The sequence below is a fragment of the Haemaphysalis longicornis genome, unplaced genomic scaffold, assembly GCF_048455015.1.
Source record: "Haemaphysalis longicornis isolate Haplotype H1 unplaced genomic scaffold, Haemaphysalis longicornis Haplotype H1 scaffold_1, whole genome shotgun sequence".
Taxonomy (NCBI): domain Eukaryota; kingdom Metazoa; phylum Arthropoda; class Arachnida; order Ixodida; family Ixodidae; genus Haemaphysalis; species Haemaphysalis longicornis.
The window spans coordinates 364,143,455-364,159,945 of record NW_027526203.1 but is presented as its reverse complement, the minus strand read 5'-3'; the positions used below and the strand labels follow the sequence as shown (position 1 = coordinate 364,159,945).

General features: G+C 49.3%; 1 protein-coding gene across 1 annotated transcript in view; it reads left to right on the top strand.

Moving 5' to 3' along the window:
• The first annotated feature begins 2,815 nt into the window (after positions 1-2,815).
• The window catches only part of Twz (BTB/POZ domain-containing protein twz), a 92,104-nt gene continuing 78,428 nt past the window's right edge, over positions 2,816-16,491 (top strand). Inside the window, exon 1 of the mRNA XM_077686236.1 lies at positions 2,816-3,373. Coding sequence (XP_077542362.1) covers positions 3,291-3,373 — 83 coding nt within the window. The 5' untranslated portion in view covers positions 2,816-3,290. The remainder of the gene's footprint in view (positions 3,374-16,491) is intronic.

The window sequence follows — 16,491 nt, the reverse complement described above, 5'->3', positions numbered from 1 at the left end:
AAGTCTTTGACAAAGAGAAGCAGTACATGGCTATGGTTCGATGCATTTTTCTTGTGCACGAGCACGTACGCTTTGCGGCGAAGACAACTTTACTACGTTTGCTAAGCAGATAGCGGCACTTAGTATTGTTCATCTAAACGTAACCAAAAACAATTTTATCGACACGCGGCCTCTAAGACGACTCTATCATTACTGCGAGTTTCATTTGCTTGTCATAATCAGTTTGCTCACAGTGAAGCTATAAATGTTACACAATTCCCGTGTGCATACACGGGCATCTACGGGAAGAATATGCATCTTCTGTTATCGAAACTGCTTTAACAAAAATTATGTGACTATTTACCGATAAGACAACTGCATCACTGCATCGAGTTTCATGTACCTGTCATAATTAGTTCCCAATAAACGAGTTCGTTCCTTTGCTCTCTGTCACATCTGTGTTCTGTTCTGTGTCACCCCCGTGTCGTGTGCTAAGCAATTTCTCTCGTCATACATCTTCACATAGTGGAATGGCTTATGATTGTTTACTACACTTCTTTTGTTTTAACACGAAAGTGTTTTATTCCCGAGTACACAAAGATTTCACTGACGTCATATCCGTCACGGAAATAACGCCAGTACAACGAAGCGAGCTGCCGGTAAAGGGTGCACCCCTGCACACAGGATCTTCTTGCGGGGAAGCAACCTTCAGTACTAACGAGTAAGTTATACTTAGCGTTCTTTTTCGGGTTTGATATTTTAACGCGGAAGTGTTTTATGCCGGGATACATCAAGATTTCACTGACGTCACATCATTCACGGAAATTACACCAGTACACCTTTGCCGAAGCGACCAGCCAGCAGAACGCACTCGCCAAGCACACCCACAAGGCAGCCGCCGACCCGCAAATCATGCTCATTTTCGTTGCACATTTTACTTTCGTTTTTTACCGATTCCTATGACAGACGAATCAACCACAGTTTTTTTTTTTCTTGTATTCGTTGCTAATTTTTTACCTCTTTCTTTTTTTATGTTCTTCCTTTTCCATTTTTGAGATTGCGAACACCCCACCTTCGAAAGAACTCCTGCGCATGTCACTGTAAAGCCCAGGACCAGCGTAATGAAGAGTGAATCATGATTTGTATTTTCAAAGGAGCTGATGTCGTGTCCCCTCGTTTTCACGTCACTGAGGAGCGAATTTTATCGCTATTTTCACTTCTCTGCCCCAAATTACGAATTGTACGTTCTCTGGTTAACATTTATGCTTTTTGTCTTGCTTCTTTTGTTAGAATACATTCCACATCTCCGTTTTCCCCCAAGAGCTGGGTTCAGAAACTTATTAAACTAACGCATCAACGTCTGCAAGCGATCCGCCGTATATGCCACAAGTTGGCATGAAGGAGGGGCAGTGAACGTTAAGACAGGGAGGTTAACCATACGCGGAGTCCGGTTGGCTAACGTGCTATAAGGGAAGGTAGAATCGCTTGGGATTGGGCGAGTTGGTTCATACTGACTGCAAATTTCACCTAGAACGAAAAACAATGATGGTAGAAAGGAAACACGGACACAATGCTAACTAACAACTTAATTCACTAACGATAACGCGCACGTATGTATATACATCAAACATTGCACAACATTGAGAAAGCGCCACATGCCCTCACCCCGCGAGGACAGTTCGCAGGATAATCCCGAGCAGGCCCTTTTTTTTTTTCTGTCAATGCCATGGAAGCTGTGTTGACGCAGGCGTCATCCTTCTTGTTGATACCTATTGCCTCGACAACTTCCCGTGCGAGGCAAGGGTGTCTTCGCTGAAGAACGTCGATTTCGTCGACATGCGCACGCGGTACAATCGCGGCAGTGGAACGGAAGGTGGCCGGATGGCGTTGCCCGGAATGAGGCGGCGTTTTCCCGTGCCCTGTTGTTAATGGACCTGCAGGTTTCTCCTACGTCGATTTTTCCGCGTGGTGATGGAATGCTATACACGACTTCGGTTTGACAGTCAGGGTACCATGTTCGATGGCTCTTGGTGCATGCTTCGCTTCTCGATTCTTGTTTACGCGTCGCCGCATTTGGTACGCCTTGTTGGGGGCTCTGCACGCAACGAGCACACCTTGCCTGACTGGAATTTTCTTGAGGTTGTGCGCAAAGCCATGTATGCGTAGGAAACCACTCCATGTATACACTGTATTCCCATTCGTGCGTTCCCCGTCTGGCGCTCTCTTCCGGAAGAAACTGCAAATAACCCCTTGCCATCTTGAGGTGTCAAGCCCGTATGACCGACATAGCTGCCAGTTTTCGCTGTCTTTCCTTCTTTAGGGAACTGTGAACTGTGCAGCACGTGCAAGCAAGGCGTTGGATTTCTGGAAAGACCGAGATATTCCCGCATCGAGTTTACGAGACTAGACGCACCCGCCAGGAAATTCCAGGTATTATACCTCCAGTACCCCCTCACCTAAATGACAGCAGTCCGTGCAATACCACATAATCGCGTGAAGGGTATGATTAGACTTGGTGTTTAGGCGGCATGGTTTCAACTGCCCCCGAAACGCAAGGGACGAAAGCGAAGACCGGGCAACGCCGCATAATCGAGTCATCATACTTGCCCCACCCGTTTTTCTGCCCACGGAAAGAAGCGAATGACACATGACTATTCCCAGGGGCCGGAGAGCCCCGGGCTGGAAGACCATTGAGCGCGCAGGCATCGCCGCTGGTGGTGCGAGGCACCGCGTGTGACCCTGGAGAGGGACGGCGCACGTGGCCGCGCCACGTGCCCGCGAGATGGTGCGCGCGGCGGTGGGCGGCGGGAGGAGGAGTCCGGAGTGGGGAGCGCCCATGGCGGCGGCACCGCCCGCGCCAGTGCAGCTCGGACGAGCGGGTAGCGTAGCGCGTGGATCAGTCGTTGCTCGCGGTGTAGCGACGGATTTGGCGCTCTGAGTCGTCCCGGCAGTGCCGGCGCGTGAGCGACCGCCTGTGCCCGCCGGCCGTCAGTGTGGAGCCTGCGCTGTGCTTCGCGCCGGCGGCCCCGTGGACCCTGCCGGAGCGCGTGCGCGAGCCGCTCAGCGTACAAGTGTGCAACGAGGGCCGCTGGACGCCGTGGGAAGCGGTGCTGTTCCCCCGGCGGGCCGAGCTGCCGCTGGCGGGCCGCGACGGCGCCGCTGAGCGGCCCCGGAGCGGCAGCACGGTGCGCGCCGAGCGTCGCCGGACTTCGCCCAGCGCCACGGCGAGCGCCGGCGAGCACGGCGCCGAGACGCTCGACCTGTCGCCTGCAGCCAGTGGGGCCGGCCGCAAGCGCGACGTGAACGGCGCCATGGCTGTGGCCCGGGCCGCTGCACAGCAGCAGCCACCTCCCGCCTCCAGCCCCGTCTACGCGGGACGCTTTTCCGTCTCCAGGTACGACCACGGCACCAAGCCGGAGCAAAGTCGCCTCTTTCCTCCCGCTTGGTCCGCGCACGTGTCCGGCGCAGGCCGCGTGCTGCTAGTCGCTCTCCCGGCGACACTCGCGCAGCCTCGCGTTACCACAAAATGTAACAGGGTGGCGGGTCGCTGAAACCACCGCCAATGAATTGCGGTGCTTTGGTTGTAAAACTACTGTTGATGCGCCTGACATATCAGTGCTAAAATCAATCCACCCCTCCGCGATGATGCTATCCCATGTACGTTAGGCGCCCAGTACGCTGTTTTAATGCTCGTGCTGGTTTAAAGTAAAGTTTGCAATAAAATTTTCAACAAAGCCGTCGATGTCGGTATTTCTTTCGAACAATGTTCGAACGTGTCTTCAAGTCAAGCTATGTAGTTCATTTGACTCTGCAAACTCCTGTCCGAAAGAAAAAAAAAGTGCACAAAGATTGGGTCAGCGTAACTGAAAAGTAAGCAAGTATAATCCTGCAAGTTTCAGACCTCGTGTAATGGAGTTTGGGGGAAGCATTTAACGAACTCTCTTCGAAACTATGGCTTCGTTGTCTTTTTCAAGGTTCCATCGATCCTCGCCTCACTTCGTACCACACTCGCCATCGTCAAGACCGGCAGTGCACTTTCCTTTTGCACGTCCTTTTGTTTTTCTGTTTTTTTTTTTTTTGGAGGCCGTGAATTCATCCTGCACCACTGATCAACACAAGGCCGATGTTCCGGTGACAACCCTAACCCTGAAACCAATGGCGCCACCGCTTGAAGTAGTTCACAAACGAACTGGCATCAGATGTGTAGCAGTACCACGCTTTCGCCGTTATAGCACTAGCTGGGCCACCCCACTAGCCCGTCTTACCAAGCGCTGGTCATTCGCAAATCTCGGTGTGCTGCTGTCTCAAAACTCGACGATCGCAAATCTCGGTGTGCTGCTGACTCAAAACTCGACGGCTGAACACACTTTAACTCTGCGATGCATGGGTATATTTGCATGACGGAATAAACATGGGTGTAGCATGATTTCCGCGCGGGCTTTAGCAAAAGCCCCGAAGTCCCAAACGCACCACATGAATCGGGTGCTGAACTCTAAATGCCAGTGTCCCCATTGAAGGTTCGGTGTTGCAAGGACCTTCCCCCTTTGGAGTTTCGGTGGTTCGTAAATTGTGGGCATTGACAAGATAAGGTTCTCGATCCAATATGCCTGCAATACGACAAGGCTATGCGATCACGTGGACATTCCAGTGAAAGCAAAAAATGCAAGAGTTGTTATTATTGAAGATGTCGCTAGTGTTCCTCCCACGTGTGAGGCAGGCACTCTATCTACCTCTTTGTAGTGCGTAATCTTAGAACCTGGAAATGCGATTAAAAAGTTGGGTAGGGATAAATATAAATGAGCAGGCGAAAATCACTTGGTTTGAAAGTGTTAACCACCGGCCAGTTCATGTGGCCGGTTACATGGGGTTTCCCCTGCCTACTTCATGATGGCAGTCGCAAAAGTCCAGAGTTAAGCCTGTCTTAAATTGAGCATCAAAGGCAAGGAATCCATAAATGAAACGAACTGGCTCAATCAGCAGTAATGACGTGTATGAATAGCGATACATCGACAGACAATGAACACTTTCACCATTGGACCAGCAGGCTAGACCAGTAACAAATAAAATGACGGGGTAATCAGCGGAGGGGGCAACTCTGTGCAGGGCGTTTTAAAAGTACGCGCTGCTGAAACCAGCGCCATTACAACGGGGCTTATGCAGCACGGGGCATCTGACGTGGAGGCTTCGGAGATCACGGATTGTCTTGCACGCGACCCATGAACGTGACGCGTCTAATTATCGAGAGGTTGAATTATCTTACTGGAAAACAAAAAAGAATTTCAGCTTCGAGGAAGTAGGTTTCACCACGCTTTGGGGAGCAAGAAGGCAGATGGTCTTTTCCTGCACGTTTCTAGAAATGACAAAGATAAGTGAAAGTCGTGTGCCACTAACGCTTGAAAGATAGCCGTCTCACACTTTGTGATAACGCAATACTACTTCTGGTAATTCGTTTCCACGTAACTTCAACGAACGCCAGGGCGATGGGCTCTGGAAGGATATATGCCATTTAGGGGGCCTAAAACATCCTGTGGTAATCATGTGCCCCTTTCGCGCTTAGTCGTCATCGTATGGCGGCCATGCAGCAAGCCCATGCTGCTCAGGAAGGTTCTGCGTCTCCCCAGTGCTTGGCATGGCATATCTTCTAGATGACACACGTTGTAGGTGGGAGGTGGGTGAACATAACATCGGAATCGCTGGGCTGAATGTTAGTTCACCTTGCACCTTGCTTGCAAAACGTCTTCGCTTGCTGACAAGGTTACTAACCGACGTCAGTGCTTTCTCCTCGCCCACTTCACCATTCGGCAAATAATTAGGCGTCAATTCAGGAGTAAACTTTCGCTCTAAAACACTCTGTCACAACACACGTCTGCTTCGCGGGACAGCCTCCCTGCGGGGCTCGTTGCGTTCGGTGTGTTTTACAAAAGCGCGCCTCCCCACAATGGCAGGTTCTTCCTAGCCATTTGTGTCAGGATCACAGGTCCGCGTGAGCCACGAATCAATGTGTTGATTATGCACAATTGTTTTGTGTCTACCTGCTTGGACATTCCTTTCTCGCTTCATTAAACGTTGGCGATCCTGTCCGGGAGTGCGGCACAAGCGCAGCGATTAAATGCTCTCTTGCAAGTCAAAGAGACGCTGCGCAGATGGAGCCACTTGGCGCATAATCTGGCATCAGCGCAATTTTCCGCGTTTTTCTGAAGAAAGTAATTGGCCGATATCGATAGACTGCCGTGGCTTGTTACAAATATGTCACGCTTGGCAGCTGCAGCCCTTTTATAAGCTGGGAAATCAGGGGGCATAAAAGCGTATCACTGATCGTTTGTAATGCTACACATCGTGAAGGCGTGTTACCGAACTTTGTGATGAAAAACTTGTTGATTGATTATGGGGTTTAACGCGCCGATGCGACACAGGTTATGAGGCGACCCGACAGGCTACCCGAGGTATTCGGTAAAAACGCACGCCTCAAACTTGCTTCTCTAATGCAGCTGAAAAGAGGAAACAAACGTCGCAATGCAGCGTTCACAGGCAAAGCCACTGGTCCCTTTTCAGCTCTTCGGGGCGAGCAAGTCGCGGTGGCACGAAAGTGCTATAAGCTTCATTAAAAAGGAAAAAAAAAAAAATGGCAGTCGCAACTTAATCAGGAGTAAAGTTGAAGGCGCACATCGCTCACTTTTTCAGGAGTGCCCTGTTATTCGTTGACGCAGTGTAAAATAAAAGCCCCGGATATTATTTTTCCTTGCGCCTTTCGCTTTATCTCTTGTTAGCCGTGACTCTATTTAGGCCTGATTGACAGTTCTAATTACGCGCCGCTTATTTAGCGTCCTTGAGACGCCCTGCCCACGGCTTCGGCGATGAGTTTCGTCGGCGACAGGCCGTCATCTTCACACATGTCCGAGGCGAATTGCCGCGGGCCCAGTCGAAGGACCCGCAGTCTTCAGGGCTGAACCTCCAGCGCCGCCCTTTACTTCCTCGTCAGGACTTTGATGATTCTGTCGGAAGTTTTCGAGCCGGCAGCCCCTCTCTAAAATACTCGCACTCTTCGGCGCTTGCGGAGCATGTACCGGCGCCTATCATGACTCGGGGGAACCTGTTAACCAGCGAGGGAGGTCGCGAGAATCTCGGAAGAGGGATTCCTACCAGGGAAGCATTGTCGACGGTGCGTCATGATCCGTATATCCAACGCCGCGGTGCAAACCCTTGTCGCGAGGGGCAGCTGGAGAACAGTGCTCGCAATACACTCGAGGCTCGCAGGAAGCCTGAGCTCAGTTCATTGCCTTGCCGCCCTGCTGGCTCATTCTTTATGTTGCCAACTCCGCTTCATTGCAGTGAAAACTGTCAGCACAGCTTCACACAGACATCCTATAGGGGTAATCTGAGGGTGTAGTTACAGAAGCAGCGAGGAACGTTTACGCTAATAGAGAATATACAGGGCTTACAAAGGCGAAGAAGACGTAAACGAAAGAGAAGAAGAAAACAATCCCCTCCGTGGGTGTGCGGCCCAATACCCTAAAAGAAAATAAAGAAAAAAAAACAAAGCGGAGAGGAAAATCAAGCGAAGAGAAAAATTTTATGACGGCGGCAATGAGAGGATGCAATCAAATCACTGGTGGCATACAGAGCAGTAGCTCGATCATGCGAATTACAAAAGCAGTAAAGCATGCTTACGCTATACCTATGTACACATAGAAGATCGCATAGCTTGAAGGGAAATGTAATGCTTTTGAAATAGCACGTGTAAGTAGTCGTAAGTGTCCCCTCAATTCTTGTATTTTTACTGTACCTATCAATGAACCCTCGAGTACACAGACGCACGTACGACAGCGCACACACACACACACACACACGTATATCTATACATATATATATATATATATATATATATATATATATATATATATATATATATATATATATATATATATATATATATATATATATATGTGTGTGTGTGTGTGTTCGCGCTCAGACGCGTACATGTACACGGGCGCGAACACGAGTACGTGGCGTACGTGGCGCCGCCATCGACTTAATGAATGGCTATTGGCTAAAAAGCTGGATGAGTCTTCCTGGCCGCGCACAATGAGACCGCCCCGTGGGCATTGTACACTCACCCTAATGGTGCGTTTCAGAGCGCGACAAATTTGGGCCTGATGTGGCCGTGTGTATCTCAACGCCTAACAAGCCCATCCCAGACAATGGGTGCAATCAGAGCCGACAGGGACGCCCGGCCAGGGCCCGAGTCATGGAGCGCGCTTCGCTAACCGCAGACGGTAACCCCGGTGCGGCGGCCCGCTCGTGATAAGGCGGCGGCGCAATTTGTCCCGGCCTAATGTCCCTTTGTCCGGACCACTTTTCGCCCCAAAGCGGCCTGCCGGGGCAGGGAGGGGAAGGAGCCCACGAAAGGCCGCCAAAGACATGCTCTATTTCGAGCTACGCGCATCCTGGCCCTTCCATTGTGTGCATTTCCCGGTCGCTCGGCTACCCAAAACAATGCACCCGGATACAGACCGTTCTGTTTGCATCGCTGCTGTGCGCGCCTTGGCGAGTCGGTGGCATAAAAGTGGCTTTTGCATGCGGCGGCACGCGCGCGCCTGCGGGGACCCCTCATTTTGGGCACCGTTTTGGACGCATTACGCGCTCAGGGATGGATGGGCTAGTAATGCCGACGCGAGAAAGGTGTACGCTCTGCGAAGCATTGCTGGTTCATCCGCGCACTCTGCGACATCCGTTGCTCGCGCTGAGGCAAACGCCGAGAGAGACATACGAATATGGGAAACAAATTTTGGGAACTATATATGATGGGCTGGTTGTAATTCCCGTCTGAAAAACCGGAATACTTAGTTTCCCCGGCTTTTCAAAGCATTTGTCTTAGATTCAGGCTTAGCCAAGCTGCGAAGGTCTGTGCTGCTGAATCTAAATATTCCTGACTTCTGGTCTCACTTGAAAAAAATATATATTTCACGTGTCACATTGCACTAGACAATTACAGCTCGCAGTGAATGCAGCAAAGAAAGAAAGCCAAACTTGAGAAGCAAATTGTTTGAGAAAGGTCAGTCACGAGACCTGTCTCGCTATTTCAGGCTAGCAGTGTACGACTTCCCAGGATTCTTCATATATTGTTCGCAGACCTTCGCACCTTGCAATAACTATCAGGAAATAAAAGGCGAATTGTTTGTGCTCACGAAATTGCCTATTCACCAGTTTTTGCACACATTTTTAGCTACGCCGGTACTTCATGCTCGTGACGTTATTAACCACGCTAAGGAAAGGCCGAATTTTTTGGGTAAGATGCATAAATTACACCGCCTGAAATTGTTTGATTATCGCCTAACTATATCGTCTCCGTTCCGTTCACTTTGTGCTTTAGGGCCCCTGATGGTCCGTTTGCCCCGATAATCCCGTATTTCGTCGTTGAAACTTTCATCCTCTTCCGCTATTGGGTTTCCACGTTTTGAAGGTACAGGTACCTGTGAACTCTTTTTGTTAATTTATTCTCATGCAAACTTCTAGGAAGAGAGAGGGAACCCAAACTTCTGAGGCTCTCATCAAAACCTATTTTACTTTGTGCTTCGCGGCCTAAAAAGAGGCCCAACCCATGTCGCCCTGTACTACCACATTCGCTGCCTTACACTGAGTTCCTAGAGATTATCTGCCGACTATCTTCTGGTTCTCTTCGAGTCCCGTCAGGATATCTGACTTTAAACATAGTACGGTGTTCGAAAATGTAACCACCGGCATGATTACTACCCTACCCTCGTACCCTATATACCTACCCCTCGTACTACCTCATACTTATTATACCGCCACGGTGCTCTGTGTATCATGATCGCCGCGTTTCGCCTCATCATACGTATATAATCAACACTTCCCTTAGTTTAGTTTATATTCCTCGAAGTGCAGTGAACTGGAACGAGAAGCGCACTAAAAGCAGCAGCTTCTGGTGGCATTGTGTGAAGTCACGTAGTTTGCTAACCAAGGACCTTTGCCTTCTGTGTTAGGTGGTTAGGTTCTTTTCTGATATGTGCGGAAAGCGAGAGAGTTTACATATGCAGGTGAGCCTATAGCGCTGTAAAGTAATGCCTTGTTCTTTATCCAGGCGAGACCGTCGATTGTGGTCGCGGGTTCTTTATAAGCATGATTGACCCAGAATAGCCTTAAGGAAGAGCACATAATCAAACCCCTTAAATAGAGAATCCTCACGGTACCAAGATACGTAGGTTATTTTTCTTTTTGTTCCCTCTTTTAGGAAGGAGGGGGTCAAAATGGCCTAATAGCAGCAGCGCCTTCCAGGTCTGTGTGAAAAACAATGGTTTGCCCCCAAAGGGTTCCATTTGGAGGCACTGCATAAACTTATTTACAGTAAGTTTCAAGTTCACTTTTGCCGTGTCATTCCAGCCTTCTTGGAGGCTCATACTATAGGCACCGATTTCTTAACACCTGTGCACGCACACTACTTGGGCTATGGTTGTCTGTCATCTAATGTCACGAGAAATTCACGTAGTAATATTATCGTCATAATTATATGATTAATTGATCAGTTTTCACGATTTGTTGTACCGTCCGCCACAGTGTCGGCAGTCCATGTTGACGGTGTGGAACGTACGCAAATTGTACGAAAGGCACGGGCTGCGGTTTTTTTTTTTTTTTTAGCTTTTCAACTGTGCTCTTGCAGGAAGGAAACTTCAGGGTACTGACACCAAAGTTCGATTTCTAAAAACTGGCATGGTTCGCTTCATGAAGAAGCCATAATGCATTTCTGCTATTAAAGGCGTCAAACACCTCTTGGAACCAATTTTAAAGCAATATTTTTGCGGCAGTTTTGAGAGTCCGGAAACAGCGGCTCGGCCGCTCTGTGACGTCGGCTGTGCCTATGTGTGACAAGATTCCGGCCTGCCAAACTGGAAGCCGTCTGCCCTTCCCTCTCAGCGACGTGTATATGATTCGGAAACGAAACCAGCAAGCCTATGCACGACAGAAATAACAATACAGAATGCATGTTTTGGTGGGGCTCAATTCTGACGTCTGGCCCTATGGCACTTTCAGACCTGCTGAATATGGCGGGAGCAACCTTTGAGGGAAGAGGGAACGGAGGGCTTGGATGCTTTTGAGGCCAAGAGGTATGGCGTCTTACTTGGGACGAAAAAAGTGGTGTCAACTAAGCCGTTGAGCGCCCCCCCACCCCTGCCTCCGCACATGCCGCCGGGCTCTCAGCGGTGAAAACCAAAGCTGATGGTGTGGATGATGCTGTAATTCATAATGGCGGCACGTTGGCCAGTTTTAATTCGCGCGTTATAGCTCATGCGCTAGAATGAACCCATAAAGAAAAAAAAAACGAAAAACACAAATTTTGTGTCATTACTCCACCAGAGACTCGCAGTTCTGAACTTTTCGTTCTGACCGAGCTTCAGTCTGGGCGTACTGTGCGGTCTCACTCTATTCTACTGAACGACATTAACATTCGGCCGGAACATCGCAAACTTTTTGTTGCGCCAAAAATTTGGCGAGTTCATCTACATAGTAATTTTATTTTTATTTTTTTTTGCGTAAAATTTAAATTGTGTGAATCTTTAGTCGATCGAGCTTTCACGGCGCCGATTTCCTTTCCCAAAGAAATCACGCGTACTGAAATGGAAAGGACAGCAACGAGAAAAGGCGGTGCGCGATCGTTTTCTCGGGACAGCGCATAATTTACGGGCTACAGCGACGAGCGCGGCCACGGTTTTCGGTTTTCGAGAGGTTGTGTCCAAGCGGGGCGTCAGTTTTCATCTATATCCTGACATCGAGCGCCGGGTCTGAGCTCAGTGCTGGCGGAGCGCGCGCAATGGCGTAGACGCGACAAACTGCAAATTGTGTTTCCACACAGCGCGGGTGATTAAACCACCATCGATCCGGAAATGGATTAAATTCCCCGCGAATAGAGCTGTCTCTGCAGCGACGCGCGGCGTGCACCATTGAGGCTCCTCTTCACCATTTCCTCTCTGGCACGCTGTTTCTTTGGGAGACCGCGCGTGCGCCGTGCGCCGTGCAATTTGCGGCGCAAAGTAAACACGCGCGCGCGAAATCATCATCCGCGCTGGGCCGGAGAAGCGCCTTTGTGCGTTCCCATACGTAACAGCACAAAGCGTGCCGCAAACACCGCGTACGCTCGAAATCCCGCGCCAACTGACGCGCGCAGCGGGCTAGGCGTTGCGTTGTTACTGCAACACATCTTCGACCAGCGCGTACCAACTAAAACGGCAATTTGCGTTGCGCTGCACTTGAAGTGGCGGAAGTGGCACGCGAGCGCTTAAAAACGACCCTCGGGGCCTGTTGCACTTTCAAAAACGCCTTTTTTGTACCCTTCTTGAATTCGGAAAATGAAAATAAACGCTAAGATGGCGTTGAGATAAACGCGTCGCTTCAGCGGTGTTAGTGAACGATCGAACCATGTATTGATGAGCGCAAATGGGAGGACGACAAAGGATGGTTTCGTCAACTTAAACTCGATAATTACTTTATTAACTTTCGCATTACAGATTTTGGTGCCCTGTCAGCGGTGGCAGAGCTCACAAACGGCAAGTTTGCTGGGCGATGGATTGCGTACATATTTGTCATAAGAAACATTTAAACGCGACAAAAAGTAAGCTGGAACTACGAAAAAGTGAATGCCTAAGTGGCAACAGCCGGTGGAAATTGTCACGGTTACCACGTTGACCTTTTTAAAGTAGACGTGCCTAGCTTATCAAAAAAAAAAAAAAAGCAACGGTTATTTGTGTTGATTTTGCTACAAGAAAGAGGCCACGAATTCGTTTTCACGGGGGGTTCGTCAAGCTCTGCTTAACGGCAATTTTCTCTAGCACTTTTTCTTCATTACACGCCTGAAATCTGCGGCGCGTATTAGTGTCCCCGACGTTGCAGTTTTTTTTTTTTTTTTTTTTCAATTTCCTGTCACTCTCTAACTCACTGAAGCTCTATAGATTTTTTTCCACAGTTGTATGTGTACTTCCTGTTGAACAGCAATATTCTGGCGAATCTATTCGGTCTTGTAATCCGTCTTCATGGTCCTTTGGCGCGCCCGTAGAAGGTGTAAATGGCAGCGTTAAAAATTCAACAAGAGCCACTGGGAGTGGGCAAAACAGGTTTGGGGACGCCAGGGGCAGCCCCGCTCGCAACAAACGGTTCGCGTGCGGCCAGCTTCGCCCGGCCTACGGTGTTCCGGCTGCCGACAACCATGCCCATGGTCACGTCCGCCGTCGTGGTCGGCAGTGCCGTGATACCTGCTTGCGTCACAGCACGCAGTGTCCGTTCGCATCCTCCCAATCACGCGTGCCTTGGTCAATCAAAAGACTTCGCAGCCGGTGTTTCGAGCCCTGGTGCGAGTGTTCGATACGTCAACATTGTCAGCCACGTGAATGAGGCCTGTTTCAACAGCAGAAATGTTTAATTAAGCTTTTAGTTCCGCGGTACATATCGTTATCAGAAAAACAACACGACGAAAACAGACCGAGCGCACGTGAGCGTGCGCCGTGGGAGGAGCTCGCAAAAAAGCAAAAAAAAAAAAATACCGAACGCACGTAAGCGTGTGCCTCGTGAGGAGCGCCCGACGTCGGCCAGCTCGACCTTCGAGAACACTCTGCCCAGCATTCGTGGCATGATCTCACGCGTGCTCTTCCACTCGCCAGTTCACGTGCGTTCGCGCCTGAGCTGGGGAGCACAGACGCCGAGTTCGCGCTACAAACGCCGAGTTCGCGAAACCGGTTGCCGCGCGCTCTAGCGCGTGCTAACGCGCTCCACTTTGGGAGAGATGGGAAATGCTACGGACAAAACGATCCGGACCTGCCGGCCAAGGAGAACTTTCAGCGGCAGCTGGGCCTCCGACGAAGAGAGAAGGGCCGCCAGCTCTGCTGTTTCTTTAGCCTTGCACTACTGGTGCAAGCTGAGCCAATGCTTTGTGGAGTATACTCCAAATGCAAGAGCATCACATACAGCACCTTGAACCGAAACAGTTTCTCTGATAGAACGCTTGAAAGCGGAATTTTTGGGTCTGCCAGCATGACGTATGCAGCCAACACAAATGCTGGTAGCCATGGCAGTAAGCCCAGCGAAAACACTTAACTGCACGAAGGTGAAAAGAGGTTATAACTTGATCAAACAATAGTAAAATGCCCTCTTTCTTACCCCTTTATGCGGTTTTTGAATAACGCATTGAAACCCGTGAAGCTGTTTGTTTATATATACGTAAGGTATACTCTCACGTTTAGATATATGCCGCCCCCTGTCAGACTTCAGGAAGTTTAGTTAAAATTATTTACACCAATTTATAAATTACTTGAAGTTACCCCTCTATATAAAACGCCGGTTTTCATATGAATTAGAGGACATATGGACTCCACAAAGATCGGTTGTCTGTCCTTTTTAGGCTTAAATATTCGCAAAATACAACGAAATTATTTTTTTAACTTCAATTGACATCGTTTTCTGTCTTAAGATTGTTTCAGGCTAATGGTCTAATTAAGTGCCCTCCCTGCTCTGCTAACTGCCACTTCTGAAGTAGTGTCGGCAGTTTAACGGGGTTTATATTTTGTCGCGATGGTTATCTCTAGGGCTGTTTTACTGCGTATTAACAGACAATATTTGCCGCTACAGGCGTACGTAATTAGCGAACTCCCCATGTGCGACATTGGGGAGGGTTCGTACAATTTTAGTTCATTTCATTTATTCAACCTTAATGGCCCGAAGGCATTACATAAGGGGGGGGGGGAGCTGAGCAGCTTCATAACAAAGTAAAAGTAAGAAATTAAGGTGCACACTGACTACACGATATAAAGAAAACAAACAAAAATAATAAGCATAACAAAAACATTCGACTTCACGAACGAATTTGAGTTCGCGAGCTGCGAAAGTCCCGATCATGGTGATTGAACAGCGCTGTGTAACGCCGACAGAAAAGAAAACAGGACGACCGCTGACCTGTTTCACCAACTCGCCCAACTGTCCATACTTTTGGAAGTGCCGCATGGTTGGCATAAATGCGGAACCACCATGTTACGAAAACTTCTTTATAGCAGAATTGTTTAATATATGGAGGGGATTAATTTGACATATATAGCGGGCATGTACCAAAAAGGGACCAATGATTTGCCGTAGGTTTGTGCGCGCATTTGGGATTTGGAAGGTTGCGCCAATTTAAAAATTACCAAATCCACGTGAGGGGAACGTGCACCTTCCTGAAGCCTTGGGGTTTAAAGGAAACACGCAGAGTGAACTACATGTTCCCGGAAGGGTCGAAAATAAGATTGGCATCCTGCTGGAGGAAAATCTTCGATGAGGCTGTAACTTAGAGAAGCTGCATTTATGACATTTATGAATAAAAACTTTACTTAAGCAGCGCTAAAATTTCAGCAGCGCTAAAATCTCAATGGCAGTACTTGGCGTAGACGCATTTGAACCTATGGCGGGGAGGTACATGTGGTCGAAGGGGAAGTCCAAGACAATCAATCAAACCAAGCCATTACCGAAAGGGTGCCCGCGCACGGCGGTCCGAAATTGGTGTAGAACTCTGAAGAACTCTGCTGCCCAGGTGCGCATATATATACAGGAGCTGGCCCTTCTGGTTGCACCAGGCTTCTTAAAGGGACCCTGCAACACTTTTTTTTTTTTTGAAATCTTGAATGCTTGCAGAACGTAGTCACCCAACACATTCAGTACTTAGATTAGGGGGTAGGAAAGTACCTCAGCCAGAAATTACTGCTCTATGCCCATAACATAACTTGGAAACTCGCTCAAAAGATTGTCCTCTCTTTCCCGGTCTTGACGTTCTTCGACGGCCCGAATTACGTCACTGAGGCCATGTAGCGGCTGTTGGCCGGTTTTCCTTCAGTTGCAGCAATGAACACTTTTCGACAGCAACTTAAAGAAAAAGCCACAGAAACAAAGCAGAAATGGAAGGCGTATCTGGTGCGACGAGCAAATCATGCACGCAGTGCCGCTCCGTGCTTGCGATAACTGTAGCTTTCGCAGTGCTTTGAGACGCGAAGGAAAGAGTGAAAGCGTTTATCGAAAGTGTTGCAGGGTCCCTTTGACTGGCGTATTTGTCTGCCACGTTTGCGGTCGCCGTGGGAAGCACGTGCTGTCACCGCGTTCAGCTGTGCAAAGTGATGTGCTTGTAGCGTAGTCGACAGCGCGTTCCTCGGTCATCCGTGAAAAGTGGCTCTGGGCGGGCTATCATGTTGTTTTAAGTGCGAATGCACTTTATAAGCGACCCCAAACCATCCACCGCCGGCGGCGGCGGCGGCGTCCGCAGTGCTCCTCTATATTTAAAAAAGAAACAGCATCCGGCGCCAGGTTTCGATCCGAGGACTTTGCGGCCGCAGCGCGACGCTGTACCGACCAAGCCACGGACGCGACGCTGATATCAGTGTTAGTGACGCGCCTTATATCTTTAACGCATTCAAACTACGTCGTCAGCGGCGTGCGTTGGCGACTCAGCGGCGTTATAGCGGCTTGATAACTGCGTGGTGTACACGTGAT